This window comes from Mustelus asterias, chromosome 18 (assembly GCF_964213995.1).
Source record: "Mustelus asterias chromosome 18, sMusAst1.hap1.1, whole genome shotgun sequence".
In the NCBI taxonomy this organism is placed as follows: Eukaryota; Metazoa; Chordata; class Chondrichthyes; order Carcharhiniformes; family Triakidae; genus Mustelus; species Mustelus asterias.
This window is the reverse complement of record NC_135818.1, coordinates 3,224,016-3,244,401: the sequence shown is the minus strand read 5'-3', so window position 1 is coordinate 3,244,401 and position 20,386 is coordinate 3,224,016. Positions and strand designations below refer to the sequence as shown.

At 44.4% G+C, this 20,386-nt stretch overlaps 2 protein-coding genes across 3 annotated transcripts in view; both read left to right on the top strand.

Annotated features, from left to right (window-relative positions):
- The window catches only part of dph6 (diphthamine biosynthesis 6), a 251,929-nt gene that overhangs the window by 122,782 nt on the left and 108,761 nt on the right, over positions 1 to 20,386 (top strand). For both annotated transcript variants that reach the window (XR_013499972.1, XM_078233271.1), the window contains exons 8-10: positions 4,624 to 4,717; positions 12,093 to 12,240; positions 18,026 to 18,148. Coding sequence is in view for 1 of the 2 variants with exons in the window: in XM_078233271.1 (XP_078089397.1) it covers positions 4,624 to 4,717; positions 12,093 to 12,240; positions 18,026 to 18,148 (365 nt within the window). In the remaining variant the exon portion in view is untranslated. The remainder of the gene's footprint in view (positions 1 to 4,623; positions 4,718 to 12,092; positions 12,241 to 18,025; positions 18,149 to 20,386) is intronic.
- aqr (aquarius intron-binding spliceosomal factor) overlaps positions 12,221 to 20,386 on the top strand; it is a 255,999-nt gene continuing 247,833 nt past the window's right edge. The window contains exon 1 of the mRNA XM_078233268.1: positions 12,221 to 12,240. The gene's annotated coding sequence lies outside the window, so the exon portion shown is untranslated. The remainder of the gene's footprint in view (positions 12,241 to 20,386) is intronic.

The following is a 20,386-nucleotide window of genomic DNA, read 5'->3' as shown; positions in this document are numbered from 1 at the left end:
ATTTTTGTGAACCTCCTCTGGGCCCTTTCCAAGGCCAGCGCATCCTTCCTTGGATATAGGGCTCAAAATTGCTCACAATACTCCAAATGGGGTCTGACCAGAGCCTTATACAGCCTCAGGAATTTTATGGCTTAATTATTTTAGCAAATAACTGGGATTCCAGATTTCTTTTTTTAAAAATTGCTGATTGTAGCACTTTAATAGTGTGACTTGAAGATGCTGATTGGCTGATAAGAAGGTATATTTGTAACTGTTATTATAATGCTCAGTTCTTGGGCTGTAATGATTGGTCAGGTTAAGGAGTGGGCAACAGCAACCATCATGCAGTCCTCTGGCTAAAGTAAGTTTTCCAACCTTCATATTAGCGTTTTGGAAATTCCTTTTTGTAAACTGCACGATTTTAGAATGTAACTGTTTGGTTCTGTATTGAAATATTCCTTTGTTTCTGGTCCAATACTATTTTGCTGTCACAATGTGTACATTTATTCACAACAAACACAATTGGATAGTGCTGTTTGCTTATAGCTGCAGAGCCTGGGTTAGCTCAGTTTTAACACATTACCCAATGGTGGTCACACACAATTATTTTAAGACTAGGGAAGGCACGGTGGCCCAGTGCTTAGCACTGCTGCCTCAGTGCCAGGGACCCGGGTTTGATTCCCGGCTTGGATCACTGCCTGTGCGGAGTTTACACATTCTCTCTGTGTCTGCGTGGGTTTCCTCCGTGTGCTCCGGTTTCCTCCCACAGTTCAAAGATGTGCGGGTTAGGTGGATTGGCCGTGCTAAATTGCCCCTAGTATCAGAGAGACTAGCTAGGGTAAATGAGGGTAGAGCCTAGGTGGGATTGTGGTCGGTATAGACTTGATGGGCCGAATGATGGCCTCCTGCTCTGTAGGACTCTATGATGATTCTATTTTTATTCATTCACGAGATGTGGGTGTCACTGGCTAGGGCAGCATTTATTGCCCATCTCTACTTACCCCGAGTGAAGATGATGGTGAATCGCTACAGTCCCTGTGGTGTAGGTAAACCTATAAAAGCATCCTTTCAATCAATACTTCCCAACTGATCCATTGCTGGTTGGATAACCACGATATCTGTGTATTAGGATTGTTTTTGTTACAAGTGAAAGTTTTGCTGATTGTTTTTTGTTTAAGGCCAGCTGACCCTCTGCATGGCCCACAGATCCTGTGTGTGGGGGCGGGGAGCGGGGAGGATGGGGACCCGGGGGGTGGTGTGGGGATGTTGTCGGGCTGGGATCTCACCCATGAAAGAAGTGGAAGCTCCACCCCTGCTGAATGCAAGCAGTGAATTACAGTGGGCGGTAAAATCTGATCGGGGCTCCCAAAAACAGACAAGCTGGAGTTGCCTTGCTGCTGTCCCGTAAAATCCAGGCCCACATAGAATCATACAGTGCGGAAAGAGGCCATTCGGCCCATCGAGCCTGCACTGACCACAATCCCACCCAGCTCTATTCCTGTAACCCCATGCATTTATTCTAGCTAATCCCCCTGACACTAAAGGGGCAATTTAGCATGGCCAGTCCACCTAACCCGCACATCTTTGGACTGTGGGAAGAAACCGGAGCACCCGGAGGAAACCCACGCAGACACGGGAGAAGCTGCAAACTCCACACAGACAGACACAAGCCAGGAATTGAACGCGGATCCCTGGTGCTGTGAGGCAGCAGTGCTAACCACTGTGCCACCGTGCCTCTCTAGTAAAGGAAACCCTGAAGAGGGTGCAGAACATCCTGCGGTGGAACGGGAGTGAGCCAGAAGATGTACACGTCAGTATCAAAGACATAGAACGAGCAAGTATTGAGATCCAACAGGAGTTAGGGCTGAAATTTAAAAGTAGGGTAATGAAAGTAGCAGTGTCCGGATTGCTCCCAGTGACACGCACAGCGGGAGTAGAACTAGGAAGATAAGAAAGATCAATCTGTGTGGTTTGAAGTCTGGTGCAGGAAGGAGGATTCTTGGGGCAACGGGACCAGTTCTGGGGCAGGAGGCATCTATTCAAACAGGATGGGTTGCCCCTCAACAGGACTGGGAGCAATGTCTGTGTGGGGCATTCACTAATGTGATTGGGGAGGGTTTAAACAAAGTTGGTAAGGAGATGGAAAACAGGATATAGATGGAGAAAAGAGGAATGAGGTGCAAAATATGAGTGTTGGACAGTACCAGAAAGATAATTATACCCCGTGTTAGAAAGGAGCAGCCTCAAAGCTGTGAGGAACACAAAGCCAGGATTAGAATGCACAGGTGGAGACACAATGATGTGGCAGATAGGTTTGGTGAGCTACAAATGCAAATAGCCAAATGACATCCGAATGAGATGTTGCAGCAATAAGGGAAATGTGATCAGGAATGGTGAGGATGGTGGATAATGATCAAGGATACAAAGATCAGGGGAAAGTGAGGAAGATGGAGGTGGCACATTGATCAGAGATGACACTGCTGAGTTGGAAAGAGAAGATGTCCTTGAGAGGACAAGGACCAATCCATTTTGTTCGGGTTGAGAAGCAAAAAGTGTATGCTCACACGACTGGGGGTTTGCCTTCAAATAATAGAAGAGAGATAGAGGAACAAATCTGCAGGGAAGTCACAGAGCTACGTAGGGGCTGTAGAGTGGACATTCCGGGGACTTTAGTTACCTCAATTAATTGGGATTTTGTAGAGCAAAGGAAAAGGGATGGGGAGGAATTTCTAAAATGTGTGTGTTTACACAATCTCTATATGGAAAGACTTGTAGGCAGAGCTACTTATAAAATAGAAACCAATAAGATGAAGGTCGGAGGAGGTGTGATTCCGACAAGAAGCTTAACCTTTCAAAAAATCAACAACAGTAAAGAAAGGAAAACTATCTGCAGCAATATGTCTGCGTGGCTGAGGGAAGAGCCAAGGACCAAGTAGGAATCGAGCCTTTGTGACTGTTTATCATGGAGCCAGAGTTCTGATGCACCTTCTAGTGTTTACAATAAAAGTTAAGTCATCAAAAATTTAAAGAAAGTAGAATCTGGAGTCCAATAGAAATCATAAGCAAAGTAAATAAACTCTTAAAACCAGTTAAAAAATGCCAAATTGCGCCTTTCCCTGTCATAATGTAAATCTAAATCGACAGTTAATTTGACTTCATAGAGAAACTCGATGCAAACAGTGCCCCCTGTCTTTGTTCAGGTTATTATGTTCCAACATGTAATGAACTTTCATTCAATGTATTAAGAAGTTTGAACACAAACAGTCCATTAAAATGGCCACTACAAATCATGTGATCTTTTTGCTTCTGAGCTCTGGATAGCCCTGAGTGTCAAGCAAATAGCTAATTAAAAATGGACATTTTCAGCCTGTTTGAGAATTCACACATCCCTTTGTTTAAGGGTGGATTGTCAACAAAAAGAATTGGAACACTCCAACCAGCTCATCTTTCTGTTCCAAAATGGACAATAGAAGCATTGAAATTCAATGTGTGTTACACAAATGTGAATGGATTCCCATTGACCCTCCAATGAAATCTGATGGCCTCTCCATCCAAAATAGACCGGACGAAGTTCAGTGTCAACTAACAACACAAGGATTTGTAATCCATACACAACACCTCTTTTTGGAAAGAGGTCTTTGAACTTACACAAGTCACATGGTGAGGAAGCCATGTCATGGTCTGCTTTAAAAATTCATCAAGAGTTTGCTCACAGACAAAAATCCATCTGACAGCCATCAAACCAGCTGCATATCAACTAAGCAGCCAAAGTAGAAAGTGACCATACATCGAAAGCCTGTGAGAGGTTCTCCCCAACTTGTTCCAATTTATCTGAGGAATAATTGAGCACAAGAGCCTTTGAAGTTTACTGAAAATTCCCTGCTATACAAGACCTACACTTCAACTAAACCATCAACTCATCTAAGAAACTGCAGGCCTGCCACAAAAGAGAAACTGAGATAATCATACACTGCAATTGTATTATTCTTCCCTCATCTGTATCTATCATTGTGTGAGTGATAGTATGGGTGAGTCGAGTGAGTGAGATAATTGCATTTTAAAATTCCAGGGCAAGTGTGTGATAATAAATAACCTTCCTTATTTTTAAATTCACAAAAGACTTGCTGCTGGAATTATTTAAATTGGGACAATCACTCTGAGGGTGAAAAAATGCATCACTCTCATACAAAACACATTGGGCGGGATTTTATGGTCTTGCTTGTCCCAAAACTGGAAATTTCCGCCTGAGATCAACGGACGTTTCCATTATCTGCCCCTTGCCCACTCCGATTCTGTGATGGGCGGGACGGTAAAAGTCCAGCCATTGATTCTGTCCATGATGAGCCGAAGGCAGTTCCTGAGAAAAGAAGACTTTTTTTTTGCAGTGAATACGAACAGACTGTTTTACAATATGTAGAACTTAAGGTTAACACTGCCGGATTTATGTTGTTTCCCAGTCAGAGCTCATTCAGAATTTAGGATTTAGAATGTCCTTAACATCTGGACAAACAGTCGATTGAACATGAAACAAGGTGTTCAATATTTGCCAGAAATATTTCATCATGCACAGTTGGAGTTGTCAATACTTTTTGTTCTGGTGATTTTCCTGGTACGTTCTCAATTATGCCCCATTATCTTTTACAGAGACTCCTCAGAAGTAGTTGTACATTCAGCCGATGCGTTTGCACCTGTGGGTTACCTCAGATTACTGAACTTGCATCTGGAAGATAAACCCAACGTGAGTTCCTCTTGTGTTATTTTCACTGAAAGATAATGTACTTAAAAGAGTGTTTGATGTACTTTGAATCATTTTAGAAGTTTTTTTGGGATCAGTGTTGGGATGAGTGAAGCTTAAGTAATTGTGATTGGATGTATGAACTCTGTAGTCATGTTCTGAAGTGACTGTGTATTATGATGCCAGGTCAAACATTTCATTTTTAATTGAATGAAAGAACTCAGTGTTGCACAGAGTTGCAGTTGGTAAATTATCACGAATGTTGCTTATGTTTATTATTAATGAATAATTGTTTAACAAAGAACAAAGAAAATTACAGCACAGGGATATGTAGGGGTATGGGGGTGGGGTCTGGGTGGGATTGTGGTCGGTGCAGACTCGATGGGCCGAATGGCCTCTTTCTGTACTGTAGGGTTTCTATGATTTCACAGGAACAGGCCCTTAGGCCCTCCAAGCCTGCACCGACCATGTTGCCCGCCTGAACTAAAACCCCCTACCCTTCCTGGGACCATATCCCTCTATTCCTACCCTTTTCGTGTATTTGACCAGACACCCCTTAAAAGTCAATATTGTATCTGCTTCCACTACCTCCCCCGGCAACGAGTTCCAGGCACCCACCACTCTGAGTAAAAAAACTTGCCTCGTACATCTCCTTTAAACCTTGCCCCTCGCACCTTAAACCTATGCCCCTTAGTAATTGACTCTTCCACCCTGGGAAATAGCTTCTGACTATCCACTCTGTCCATGCCCCATATAATCTTGTAGACTTCTATCAGGACTCTCCTCAACCTCTGTCGTAACATTGTACTATGAAATGTAGTTTTTCAGTTGCCCACAGCTAGCTGATTGCTAATTGGTCTCCTTCTGAGGTTCAGGGAGGTCAGCCTTCAACCGATTTGATTCATTCCATTTGATATGAAGGCTGTACAGAATGCAGGGAAGCTGGAGGGCCTGTCAACATCCCAGCTCGGGATCTGAAGACCGTGTATCAAAACGAGCTGCACCTCGAACCAAATTTATCCAATGACAACACTGGCATCTACCAACAAAGTGGAAAATTGCCCAGGTGTGTCCTGTCTACAAAAAAAACAGGAAAAATCCATTCCCACCAATTTGATTTGATTTGACTTATTTAAAGTTAAAGTTTATTTATTAGTGTCACAGGTAGTTTTTACATTTACACTGCAATGAAGTTGCTGTTAAAATCCCATAGTTGCCACACTCCGGCACCTGTTCGGGTACACTGTGGGCAAATTTAGCACAGCCAATACACCTAACCAGCATGTCTTTCGGACTGTGGGAGGAAACCGGAGCACCCGGAGGAAACCCACGCAGACACGGGGAGAACGTGTAGACTGCGCACAGACAGTGACCCAAGCCGGGAATTGAACCCGGGGCCCTGGCGCTGTGAGTCAGCAGTGCAAACCACTGTGCCACCATGCCGCCCCTTATTGTCACATGTATTAGTATACAGTGAAAAGTATTCTTTCTTACGCGCTATATAGACAAAGCATACCGTTCATAGAGAAGGAAAGGAGAGGGTGCAGAATGTAGTGTTACAGTCATAGCTAGGGTGTAGTGAAATATCAACTTAATGCGAGATAGGTCCATTCAAAAGTCTGATGGCAGCAGGAAAGAAGCTGTTCTTGAGTCGATTGGTACGTGACCTCAGACTTTTGTATCTTTTGCCCGATGAAAGAAGGCGGAAGAGAGAATGTACGGGGTGCGTGGGGGTCCTTAATTATGCTGTCTGCTTTGCCGAGGCAGCAGCAAGTGTAGACAGAGTCAATGGATGAGAGGCTGGTTTGCGTGATGGATTGGGCTACATTCACGACCTTTTGTAGTTTCTTGCTGTCTTGGACAGAGCAGGAGCCATACCAAGCTGTGATACAACCAGAAAGTATGCTTTCTATGGTGCATCTGTAAAAGTTGGTGAGAGTCGTAGCTGACATGCCAAATTTCCTTAGTCTTCTGAGAAAGTAGAGGCATTAGTGGGCTTTCTTAACTCGAAATTGAATTAACTAGAATTGTTTTTCTAGCCAAATGCCAGTCTATTTTCAATCATTATCAATATGACGGAAGCTTTCATCGTCAGTGCTACCAACAGGCACTTGCTCAGCAAGAACCTGATCACCGATGCTCGGTGTAAGTTCTGCCAAGACCACTCAGCCCCAGATCCTGGTTCATACAGGAACAAAAGAACTGAATTCCAGAGGTGAGAGTGACTGTTCCTGAAATCAAGACAGCGTTTGACTAGGCACCAGGGGTGCCTAGTAAAATCACAGTCAATGGGAATCAGGGCAAAACCTGTACAGAGAAGGGAGTGGTACTGAACACAAAGAAAGGTGGTTGGGGGCCAGTTGTCTCAGCCCAGGACCTTTCTGCAGGAGATCCACTGCATAGTGTCCTTGACCCAACCATCTGCAGTTGCTTCATCAGTAATCTTCCCTTCATCATAAGGTCAGAAGTGAAGATGTTTGCTGATGACTGCAGAGCACTCAGTTCCATTCACAGATGCTTAGGTAGTTTTTTAAAATTCATTCTTGCAATGTGGGTGCCACTGGCAAGGTCAGCATTTGTTGCCAAGTCTTAATTGTCTTTGAGCCAATTGGTCTGTCAGGCCATTTCAAAGGGCAGTTGAGAGTCAACCACATTGCTGTGGCTCTGGAGTCACATGTAGGCCAGACCGGGTAAGGATGGCAGATTTCCTTTCCTAAAGGACATTAGCGAACCAGATGGGTTTTTACAACAATCAATGATAAGTTCATAGTCACCAATATGGAGACTATCTTCAATTCCAGATTTAACAATTGAATTCAAATTCCACGAACTGCCATGGTGAGATTTGAACCCGTGTCCCCAGAAAATAGCCTGTGCTTCTGGAACACACGTCCAGTGACATTAATGCTAACATCTTCCCCTAGCTAACCCTTTCTTGTCTGATGAAAGAACTGACCCTGCATTATTACTAGAATTTACAGCACAGATACATACCATTTAGCCCAGCTGATTGATTGGGTGTATTATTGTCATATGTATTAACATACAGTGAAAAGTATTGTTTCTTGCGCGCTCTACAGACAAAACATACCGTTCATTGATAAGGAAAGAAGAGAATGCAGAATGTAGTGTTACAGTCATAGCTAGGGTGTAGAGAAAGATCAGCTTAATGCAAGGTGAGTCCATTCAAAAGTCTGATGGCAGCAGGAAATAAGCTGTTCTTGAGTCGGTTGGTACGTGACCTCAGACTTTTGTATCTTTTTCCCAACGGACAAAGGTGGAAGAGAGAATGTCCGGGGTGTGTGGAGTCCTTAATTATGCTGGCTGTTTTTCCGAGGCAGCGGGCAGAGTCAATGGATGGGAGGCTGGTTTGCGTGATGGATTGGGCTATATTCACGACTCTTTGTAGTTCCTTGCGGTCTTGGGCAGAGCAGGAGCCATACCAAGCTGTGATACAACCAGAAAGAATGCTTTCTATAGTGCATCTGTAAAAGTTGGTGAGAGTCTTGGCTGGGATCTATGGCATTGTTTATGCTTGCGCAATCCTCTCTACTCCATCTAACCCTATCAGCATAGCCATTTACTCCTTTCTGCCTAATGTCCTGATCTAAGTTCACTTTGTGTGTCATAAATTTCTATGGTAAAAAATTACAACCAATTCAAATGGAGTTTTTACAGTCTGTCACGCGGGTTGGAAAAAGCATTGCTCTGAAATTGCCCTGTCTCCAAATCTGGCCACTGTTCCAGATTAAATTAATCACCATGGTGCGTTTTCACTAATTGTACCATTTGCAGACCTTCAGTAAGGCTCCTAAAATTAAGCTGGAGTTTTTTGTTTAGATGCAAGGGACTAATAAACACATTTTAAAAGCTTTTATTTTAATTTACTAAGGAACTGACTGGTGCACACCAATGAAACCAGCAAATGGTTCTGTGTAGTTTTTCATTTTCAGCTATTTAAAATTGGGTTATCACATGTGATGGACCTGACATTCTGATAGTGTAAATAATTCGAGCTGTATGATCTAGCAGTTGAATTTAAAGATGATTTTTGCAATCGAAGCAACCTATACATTCCTCTTGTAAATAACAACTCAAACCCACGGCATAGTACGGTGGCACAGTGGTTAGTGCTGCTGCTTCACTGCGTCAGGGACCCGGATTCACTTCCAGCCTTGGGTGACTGTGCGGAGTTTGCATGATCTCCCCGTGTCTGCATGGGTTTCCTCCGGGTACTCCGGTTTCCTCCCACAATCCAAAGATGTGCGTGTTAGGTTGATTGGCCATGGAAAATTGTCCCTTACTGTCAGGCGGACTAACAGGCCAAAAAAGTGGGGTTACGGGAATAAGGTCTGGGTGGGATTGTGGTCAGTGCAGGCTCGATGGGCCAAATGGCTTCCTTCTGCACTGTAGGGATTCTATGATACAAGATTGAAAACTGAAATTGCAGAATTCCAAAAATGTCTTCTGAGATTGCAAATCGTGCATTTGTATATAAATTCAATTTCTTTGTTGCAGTTTGCATTTCCTTGGTCCTGAACTTTTTATTGGAGAATATCTACTGTTGGACTATTTCCTTTGCTAAATTGCTTGCCAGACTGCAGGAATCCATACTGAGTGCTGTAACTTTCATCGATTCCTCCTCACCTAAAATCCATCTATTTCAGATGCCTACTCAACCCTTGAGTAACATCCAGTTCAAGGTTAAGAAATTGGTTTCAGATTGTTTTAACCTTTCAGGGACGATGTTACTCCTGTGGGAAAATAATTTCTTACTTTCTCCAATACAAAATTGCAGTGACTTTTTTTTTTAAAAAGAGTATATTTTCACAACATGTTAATAGTTTTCTCCCAGCCGGTATAATGATGCCAGAGGTCAGCATTAGTTCACAATAAAAGTGAAATCGATTGTTCCATTGTTGTAAATGTTTGGCAAGGCCAACAATTTTCCTGTTGTAATAACTCCTTATGTAGTTCAGAACACTCAATAGGTTTCTTATGAAGCAAATGATGTTTTATTCCAGTAAATATTTCATATGGGAAAGCTTGGGTCACGGACAACACATTTGAACTGCACTTTTCTAAATTAATGTGTTGGAGCATTTCTTCTGCGCAGCGATGTGTAAAACCCAGCACAGATATTCCAAAAGAATGGGGAAAAAATATTTTTCTTTCAAGTTTCAAGTTAAATCGCCATATTTCTGATCAATTAGTGCAGATAATTTTTGTGGTCATTCATTGAATTGTAGAATCTCTGCAGTGCAGAAGAGGCCATTCGGCCCATTGAGTCTGCACTGACTCGCTGGCAGGATATCTTACCCCACCCTATCCCTGTGACCCCACACATTTCCCACGGCCAATCCACCTAACCTACACATCTTTGGACTGTGGGAGGAAACTGGAGCACCCGGAGGAAACCTTCTTAGACATGGGGAGAACGTGCAAACTCCACAAAATTTGGCGGAGCATTCAAAGGTCCGTGGAACTCAGGTGGATCTTACAGTCTCAAGCGGGCGCGACGGGCATAGGGTACTGCCAAGGGGGCAGGGCTAGACGGGAGGCCTATTGAGGGTGGGGCCTATTGGGGGGAGAAATTGGTGGGGGGCTTCCCCGTTGCCACTCTACATTAGGATCGCAATCAGAGAGAGGGAGAACGGCGATGAGGGCTGGCCATCGAGTGGGGGTGTGTGGGATTGGGGTTGTCGGGGGGTGGGTTTGTGGCTGTCGGGAGGGGGTCAGGACGGCTGAGGTGGGAGGGGGTCGGGGAGGTCTGGCCAGGAGGAGGGGTGAGAGGAACATCGGGGCTGGCCCGGAGAGGTTCAGGAGGCCAGCGATCGCGGGGGGGGGGTTGGAAGAGCAGCGATGCAGGGGTCGCGGGGCTGGACGTCGATCGAGCTGGCCAGTGATCGGGAGGCCGGCAGTGCGGGGCCACTGCGCATGCGAGCACCTCGGCGCTGGCAGATTGGCACGCGCGCAATGGCCCGCTCAGCGCTATGCTTCCGGCCTCTCCAGCAGGAATAGGCTCCGCACCCAGATTTTCAGAGGGAATCCCGCTAGGGCACTCTGCAGTGCTCAGAGTGTGGGAGATTCAATCTGAACATCACACCAAATAAATCAGCGGGAGATACTCCTGTTTTCATGTGAATTGGGGACTTCGAATGTTTTTGTGAGAATCCCAGCCATGGAGTCAAAATCGCTGCAAATTCCAGAACTGGCAGGAATGGGGTTTATTGTTTATAACACGGGTTCAGACTTTGAAACATAGAAACATAGAAAATAGGAGCAGGAGGAGGTCATTTTGATTTGATTTGATTTATTATTGTCACATGCATTAGTATACAGTGAAAAGTATTGTTTCTTGTGCGCAAGAAAGACAAAGCATACTGTTCATAGAGAAGGAAACGAGAGAGTGCAGAATGTAGTGTTATAGTCATAGCTAGGGTGTAGAGAAAGATCAACTTAATGTGAGATAGGCCTGTTCAAAAGTCTGACAGCAGTAGGGAAGAAGCTGTTCTTGTGTCAGTTGGTACGTGACCTCAGACTTTTGTATCTTTTTCCTAACGGAAGAAGGTGGAAGAGAGAATGTCCGGGGTGCGTGAGGTCCTTAATCATGCTGGCTGCTTTGCCGAGGCAGCAGGAAGTGTACACAGAATCAATGGATGGGAGGCTGGTTTGCGTGATGGATTGGGCTACATTCACGACCTTTTGTAGTTCCTTGCGGTCTTGGGCAGAGCAGGAGCCATACCAAACTGTGATACAACCAGAAAGAATGCTTTCTATGGTGCATCTGTAAAAGTTGGTGAGAGTCATAGCTGACATGCCAAATTTCCTTCGTCTCCTGCAAAAGTAGAGGCATTGGTGGGCTTTCTTAACGATAGTGTTGGTATGGGGGACCAGACACCTAAAAACTTGAAGCTCTCGACCCTTTGGCCCTTCGAGCCTGCTCCGCCATTCATCACGATCATGGCTGATCATCCAACTCAATAACCTAATCCTGCTTTCTCCCCATAACCTTTGAAGACATGGGGTCAATTTTAACTCCGCTTCCAGACAGGAACAAAGCACAAGGTCTGTCTTTTTATGGCTTCCTGTGGAAGAGGAGGAGAAACACTGGGCTTCCTGCTCCTCGCTCTGGGACTGGGGGGTTCCCCCCTTGAGCACTTACCTAGACAGTTTGCATGGGTCCCGCATGGCAGTCGGCCACTACTGGAGTCCGAACAACACAGCAAGCACTTTCCAAACCTCTCTGCTACCTAATGTTCGAGATCAAGGCGAGCTCGACTGTTAAAATCGGCTTTGCTAAAATTAAGTCCCTTTTTGTTGTTGTTATGCTTTGTGAAGGGGAAATTATTTTTTAACTCCAATTTGTTTTCTATAGTGTTTATCTTCCAGCATGGCGCTTACTGAAGTGAAGGCCTGTTCATCTTGCTATTATCAAGAGATTAGCGCAGAATGCGAGAATCGCGGAGAGATGTCAAAGCCACAGATCACTTGGAATCTCACCTCAAGTAGTTCCTCTGAAGGTGGTGAGTTTAAAACCAAAACGTAATGGTTGAATATAATTAATAGTCAGTGCGAAACCACTTAAATGAAAAGTTATTGCGTTTGATTGTATGGCGTCACATAGAATCACAAAGCACAGAAGTGAACATTTGGCCCATCAGGCCTGTGCTGAATCTTTGAATGAGTTGTCTAATTTAGCCCCAAGCCCCAGCTTTTTCCCCCAAGTGGGGCTGGCACGGTGGCACAGTGGTTAGCACTGCTGCATCACAGCGCCAGGGACCCGGGTTTAATTCTAGCCTCGGATAAATGTCTGTGTAGAGTTTGTATGTTCTCCCCGTGTCTGCGTGGGTTTCCTCCGGGTGCTCTGGTTTCCTCCCACACTCCAAAGATGTGCAGTTAGGTTCATTGGCCATGCTAAATTGCCCTTTAGTGTCAGGGGGACTAGCTACGGTAAATATGTGGGGTTAAGGGGATAGGGCCTGGGTGGGAGTGTTGTTGGTGCAGACTCAATGGGCTGAGTGGCCTCTTTCTGCACTGTAGGGTTTCTATGTATAGCTAACAGGGATTCCAAGGAAGGATTTCACAATTGCAGTCATGAAAATGGCAGAGGGGCTTGTTTGAGAAGGGGCGGAAAAGATGGTATCTGCTGAGTAACAGCAGAGACTGTCAGCGTAAATACAGAGCAGACTATGCCTCAGATAAGGTTCAAATTCAGACTGCAAATCTTTAATTTTTGAATATTATCGCAATGAAAGGGAATGTGTTAATTGCCAAATTTATTTCATATGTTAAAATTAGGAATGGGTTTCATAAACAAAGGTTTGCGGCCATAATGTGTATTTATTTATTAGTGTCACAAGTCAGCTTACATTAACACTGCAATGAAGTTACTGTGAAAATCCCCTAATCATCACCCTCCAGTGCCTGTTTGGGTACACTGAGGGAGAATTTAGCACAGCCAATGCCCCTAACCAGCACGTCTTTGAAATTTTCTGTGATGACTCAGGATTGCTCAACAGAAATCTGTAATTTTTGTTTTAAAATGTAACTTTACCTTTTCTGTGGCAAAAACACCTAAAAGTCTGAGTCAGAACAGATAAACGTACTCAGCTGAGAGAATCTGGGATACTGCCCAACAATTCGAGTTGCATGAATGCACTAATTGGAGGGGAAAATTTGACCAAGACAGAATAACAAAAAAGCCTGAAAAGTGTAATTCTTTAAAAACAGATACAAGTCAAATGTAGGGAGAATTTAGCACGGCCAATGCGCCTAAGCAGCACGACTTTCGGACTGAGAGAGGAAACCGGAATACCCGGAGGAAACCCACGCTGACACGGGGAGAACGTGCAGACTCCGCACAGACAGTGACCCGAGCCAGGAATCAAACCCAGTCCCCGGTGCTGTGAGGCAACAGTGCGACTGTGCGACCGGGAATATATGCATACAGATCTTGAACGGAGAGATTTGAAGATGCCGTTGCATTGTAGAGTTTACCTGCAGAAAATAAGGACTTTTGCTTAGTGTGCTGTGAGGGGCGTTGCATTGACATGGTGCTAGCTCAATAAAGCCTGCATTTAATTCCTGATAGGTTTTAGTCCAGCTGATCTCGGAGTGATAGCAATGGGTGTATTAGCTCAGCATGTGAATGAGTGGGGAGTATCAGCCGGAATTCCTGCAAGCAATCCTTGTTGCACAGTGTGTCTGTGCGGGCATTGGGTGAGCGCAGCATGAGGCTCAGCTGTGATAGATCTCCAAGCTCAGAAAGCCTGCTGGCAGTCATTGCCGAGCTCAGACTTGATGCACAACCACTTGGACAACACACTGGAGGGGTCCGGGCATCCCTGTGGTTGCATGTGGTTTAAACCTTCCATTTAGGGATCTGTAAAGCAGCTTTTATAGATAATTATGCAGAACGTGTAAAGTTCCACTTTTCATAAAGAGTTCACAAATTCTTCTGATTATTTGAAATTTTTAAAAATCTGTATTATTAGTAACTTTTGATTGGTTTCACTAGTTTAAGATTGCATGTTGGTGTTTAAACTTGTTTCAAATAAGACCATAAGATACAGGAGCGGAATTAGGCCATTCAGCCCATCGAGTCTACCCCACCATTCAGTCATGGCTGATATGATTCTCATCCCCATTCTCCTGCCTTCTCCCGGTAACCCTTGATCCCCTTATTGACCAAGAACCTATCTATCTCTATCTTAAAGACACTCAATGACCTGGCCTCCACAGCCCTCGGTGGCAAAGAGTTCCACAGATTCACCACCTTCTGGCTGAAGAAATTTCTCCTCATCTCAGTTTTAAAAGAGCGTCCCCTCACTCTGAGATTGTGCTCTCGAGTTCTAGTCTCTCCCACCAGTGGAAACATCCTCTCCACGTCCACTCTATCTCGGCCTCTCAGTATTCTGTAAGTAAATGTTCTGGTGAGCCACACATTGCACAGTGCACACAGATTAGACTAGAAACATTTGCGTTTTTTTATCCAATCACAGGATGTGGGCATCGCTGGCTTGGTCAGCATTTATTACCCATCCCTAATTGCCCCTGAGTAGCTGGTGGTGAGTTGCCTGCTTGAACCGCTGCAGGTACACCCACAGTGCAGTTCGGAAGGGAATTTCAGGATTCTGGTCCATTGACAGGGAAGGAGCAGCAGGTGTGGCTTAGAGGGGAACTTGCAGGTGGTGGCGTTCCCATGTATTTGCTGCTCTTGTCCTCCTTGGTGGTCGAGGTCTAAGGTTTAGAAGATTCTGTCAAAGAGCCTTGGTGATTTGCAAGAATGCATCTTATGGATACATGTTGCTGCCACTGTGCAGTGCTGATGAAGATTTGAGGTGGTGGATCAGATGCCAATGAAATAGAGCTGCTTTGTCCTGGATAGTGTGATCATTCTAGAGTATTGTTGGAGCTACACTCACCCGGACAGGTGCAGAGTATTCCATCACACTCCTGACTTGTGCCTTGTCGATGGTGAACAGGCTTTGGGAAGACAGGTGTTGAGTTACTTGCCATAGAATTCTCAGCCTTTTGGACCTACTGTTTTCACCAGTGTTTATGTGACTGGTCCAGTTCAGCTTCTGGTCTACAGTAACTCCCAGGATGTAGATAGCGTGGGATTCGGCAGCAGTAATGCCATTGTATGTCAAACGGAGACGGGTAGATTCTCTCTAATTGGAGATGATCATTGACTGGCACTTGTGTGGCGCAAATGTTTGATTTGATTTTTGGTTTGATTTATTATTGTCACATGTATTAACATATAGTGAAAAATATTGTTTCTTGCGCACTATACGGACAAAGCATATCGTTCATAGAGAAGGAAACGAAAGAGTGCAGAATGTAGTGTTACACTCATAGCTAGGGTGTAGAAAAAGATCAACTTAATGCAAGGTAGGTCCATTCAAAAGTCTGACAGCAGCAGGGAAGAAGCTGTTCTTGAGTCGATTGGTATGTGACCGCAGACTTTTGTATCTTTTTCCCGACAGAAGAAGATAGAAGAGAGAATATCTGAGGTGTGTGGGGTCCTTAATTATGCTGGCTGCTTTGCTGAGGCAGCGGGAAGTGTAGACAGAGTCAATGGATGGGAGGCTGGTTTGCGTGATGGATTGGGCTACATTCACAACCTTTTGTAGTTTCTTGCAGTCTTGGGCAGAGCAGGAGCCATACCAAGCTGTGATACAACCAGAAAGAATGTTTTCTATGGTGCATCTGTAAAAGTTGGTGAGAGTCGTAGCTGACATGCCAAATTTCCTTAGTTTTCTGAGAAAGTAGAGGTGTTGGTGGGCTTTCTTAACTATAGTGTCGGCATGGGGGGACCAGGACAGGTTGTTGGTGATCTGGACACCTAAAAACTTGAAGCACTCGATCCTTTCTACTTCGCACCCATTGATGTAGACAGGGGCATGTTCTCCTTTACGCTTCCTGAAGTCGGTGACAATCTCCTTCGTTTTGTTGACATTGAGGTTGAGATTATTATCACCACACCAGTTCACCAGATTCTCTGTCTCATTCCTGTACTCTGTCTCATCATTGTTTGAGATCTGTCCCTCTGCGGTGGTGTCGTTAGCAAACTTGAAAATCGAATTGGAGGAGAATTTAACCACACTGTCATGGGTGTATAAGGAGTATAGTAGGGGGCTGAGAACACAACCTTGTGGGGCACCGGTACCGGTGTTGAGGATGATCGTGGAGGAGGTGTTGTTGCCTATCCTTACTGATTGTGGTCTGTGAGTTAGGAAGTTCAGGATCCAGACGCAAATGGAGGAGCCGAACCCCAGGCCAGAGTTTGGAGATGAGTTTCGTAGGAATAATGATGTTGAAGGCTGAGCTGTCGTCAATAAATAGGAGTCTGACGTAGGTGGCTTTGTTATCTAGGTGTTCCAGGGTTGGAGTGCAGGGCCAGAGAGAGGGCGACTGCTGTGGACTTGTTGCGGTGATATGCGAACTGTAGTGGATCCAGGCAATCTGGAAGGCTGCAATTGATTCGTCCATGACTAGCCTTTTGAATCACTTCATAATGATGGATGTCAGAGCCACCGGACAATAGTCATTAAGGCACGCTGCCTGGTTTTTGTTAGGTACCGGGATGATGGTCGTCTTCTTAAAACAGATGGGGACTTCAGATTGTTGTAAAGAGAAGTTGAAGATGTCTGCGAATACCCACGCCAGCTGATCCGCGCAGGATCTGAGTGCTCGTCCGGGTACCCCATCCGGGCCAGTCGCTTTCTGTGGGTTGACCTTCGAGAAAGCTGCTCTGACATCTGCAATTGTGACCCCAGATACAGGTTCTTCCAGGGTGGAGGGCATGCTCTCGCTGACCTCTTGCGTAGAATTCATTGAGCTCATCAGGGAGGGGTGCGTTGGAGCCGGCGATTTTACATGTCTTCATCTTGTAGCCTGTTATGTCTTGCAGACCTTGCCATAGTCGCCAGGGGTCTGTGTGGCTAACTGAGAACTCTAGCTTGGTCCGGTATTGCCTTTTGGCATCTTTGATGGATCTCCTTAGATCGTATCTGGCTTTCTTGTATAGACAGTAAGAAGTCTCACAACACCAGGTTAAAGTCCAACAGGTTTATTTGGTAGCAACATTTGGTGGCTTTTGCTACCAAATAAACCTGTTGGACTTTAACCTGGTGTTGTTAAAACTCTTACTGTGTGTACCCCAGTCCAACCCCGGCATCTCCACATCATTTCTTGTACAGGTCAGTGTCGCCTGACTTGAACGCCTCAGACCTGGACTTCAGCAAGCAGTGGATATCCCTGTTCATCCATGGTTTCCGGTTGGGAAGAAGTTACTTGCCGAGTTGTATAACCTGAAGTGTGGCAGATGAGGGAGCATTTTCTCACAGGCACTGGCAACACATGTTGCTCGAGGTGCTTTCACCGTATTCTTACCGGTTATTTTTAGCCGTAAACTGTGATTCAACTGTTTTACATAAGTAGGTTAACACGAAGCTTCAAGTTCAAATGTCCAGTTAGAATAGAAATGTTTCTGTCACAATAAAAAGATATCCCTGCAGTAATTTCTTGCAGCAATAAATTAATAGCATAGCTCCAGTGTTGTACCTTTGTAGAATAGTCATGATTTGTTTTAAATCAGTGTATGTTGTCAGGTTGTGTGTATATAGGTGTCTATAAGTGTAATGCTGGGGTTGCAAATAGACTTTGATCGAGGCGCTTCGGGCTGTTCCATTCTGAGATTAGGTCTTCCAGAATGCTACGTGATTTTAGATGTCGAATGACAGAAGAATTCACCATCCTGCATATATTTACACTGCAAATTTGTGGTTTATTTTCTTTCAGAGAAATTAAATTATTGGTCTGGGAAAACAAAAAAAGGATACCAGTGGATTAGCGGAACGTGTTTTTCCATGGGAGGGAAAAGCATTAAGGATGCAGCGGAGCAGACGTTTTCCTTGCTACAAGGTACTTCCTTAATCCTCTTTAATTTCAGTGTGTGTTTTGAGTTGATTTCAGAAGTTGGAATAGTTTGTTATTTCAGCAAAGAAAAACCTTGGAGAACACTTCTACCCAGAACGTTTTAAAATAATGCATTCAGCGAGGTCACAGAGGCATAGAGGTTTACACCTTGGAAACAGGCCCTTTGGCCCAGGTTTTGGGCATAAATTTGAAAAATACCACTGTCTTCAGCCGTTGGGTTAGGGTGAGAACCTGACCACTTGCTTGGAGAAAATGGTGCATTTAGCCTATTGTTCCCAGTGTAATGGTATACGTGACGATGATAGGCATATTGGAAATCTTCAACCAAAGCATAACACATCCTGATGGAATTCATCTTTCTTTCGTTGTGCATTGTAGAATAAAGGGTATTTTAATTACATTCTGGGATTTAGGGTAAGCATGCTGTTAACTTTTCTAAAATTCCTTCGTGGGACATGGGTGTCGCTGGCTGGCCAGCATTTATTGCCCATCCCTAGTTACCCTTAGAGGGCAGTTGAGAGTCAACCACATTGCTGTGGCCCTTAGTCTGAAAGATGTGCTGGTTAGGTGCATTGGCCCTCAGTGTACCCGAACAGACGCCAGAGCGACTAGGGGATTTTCACAGTAACTTCATTGCAGTGTTAATGTAAACCTACTTGTGACACTAATAAATAAACTTAAACTCAAACTGGAGTCATATGTAGGCCAGATCAGGTAATGATGGCAGATTTCCTTCCCTAAGGGACATTAGTGAACCAGATGGGTTTTTCCAATAATCAGCAATGGTTTCATGGTCATCAGTAGATTCTTAATTCCAGATATTTTGTATTGAATTCGAATTCCACCATCTACCGTGATGAGATTTGAACCCAGGTCGTAGAGTCATTATCGCACAGAAGGAGGCTATTTGGTGAGCAATCCAGTCAGTCCCAATTTCCCAATTTTCAAATCAGTGATTATGTTCGCTTCCATCACGCTCATAGGCAGCGAGTTCCAAATCATTCTCAACCACTGTGTAAAGAAAGAAAGTTCTTCCTCACCTCCCACCTGTTTATCATCAGTGATGGGTCGGGTTTTAAAAACAATACCTAGGGAAAGAATCAACAGGCACTGAGACAGATTTGAGTTAATTAAAGAGAGTCATGGGTTTGCAATGGGCAGATTGTGTTTGACTAACGTAACAGGCTTTTGATGAAGTAACAGCGAAGGATGATGAAGAGAAATGTGGTGGATGTTGATTATATGGATTTTAAGAAAGCATTTGCCAAAGTACCACATAAAAGTCTGATTAAAATAAATGTTGGTCATGGAATAGGAGGATCATTCTCAACTTGGATGAAAATTTGATTTAAGAATAGAAAACATTGAGTTGGGGGAGATGATTATTTTTCAAACTGGCGAAAGTAGACAGAGGTGTTCCCCAAGGTTCAGCGCTAGTCTCATTTACAAATAACTTGGATGTTAGAATACACAGTAAAATTTGCAATGACATTGCACTTGGAGGAGTGGCAAACAGTGAGGATGATACTAATTGATTGCAACAGGATGTAAATAGTCTGGTAAAGTGGGGAGGCACGTGGTAAATAGAATTTAACACAGAGAAGTGTGAGCTTCTGCATTTTGACAGAAAGGTTTGGGAAAGGCAATATCGATTCGATGACACTGTTCTAAAACGTGTGCAGGAGAAAAGGGACTTGGGGTGGATGTGCACAGATGTTTGAAGGTGGCAGGACAAAGCAAAAGAGTGGCTAACAAAGCATATACTGTCTTGGGCTTCTTAAATAGACTTATTGAATCCAAAAGCAAGGAAATTATGCTGATCTTACAAAAAGCCCTGGTTAGACCAGAACCAGAGTATTGCATCCAGTTCTGGTCACCACACTTTAGGAAGGATGTGAGGGACCAGGGAAGATTTAGCAGAATGGTCCAGGGGTGGAAGATCATAGCTACAAGGTTAGCTGGGGTTATTTGCCTTGGAGCAAAAGAGGTTCTGGCAAGGTTTGATGGAGGTGAACTTGGTTTGGATAAGGTAGACAAAGTGGGTTTCCTCTGGGTGTGCCAGTTTCCTTCCACAGTCCAAAGATGTGCGGGTTAGATTGATTAGTCATGCTAAAATTGACCCTAGTATCAGGGAGATTAGCAGGGTAAATGTGTGGGGTTATGGGAATAGGCCCTGCATGGGATTGTGGTCGGTGCAGACTCGATGGGCTGAATGGCCTTTTT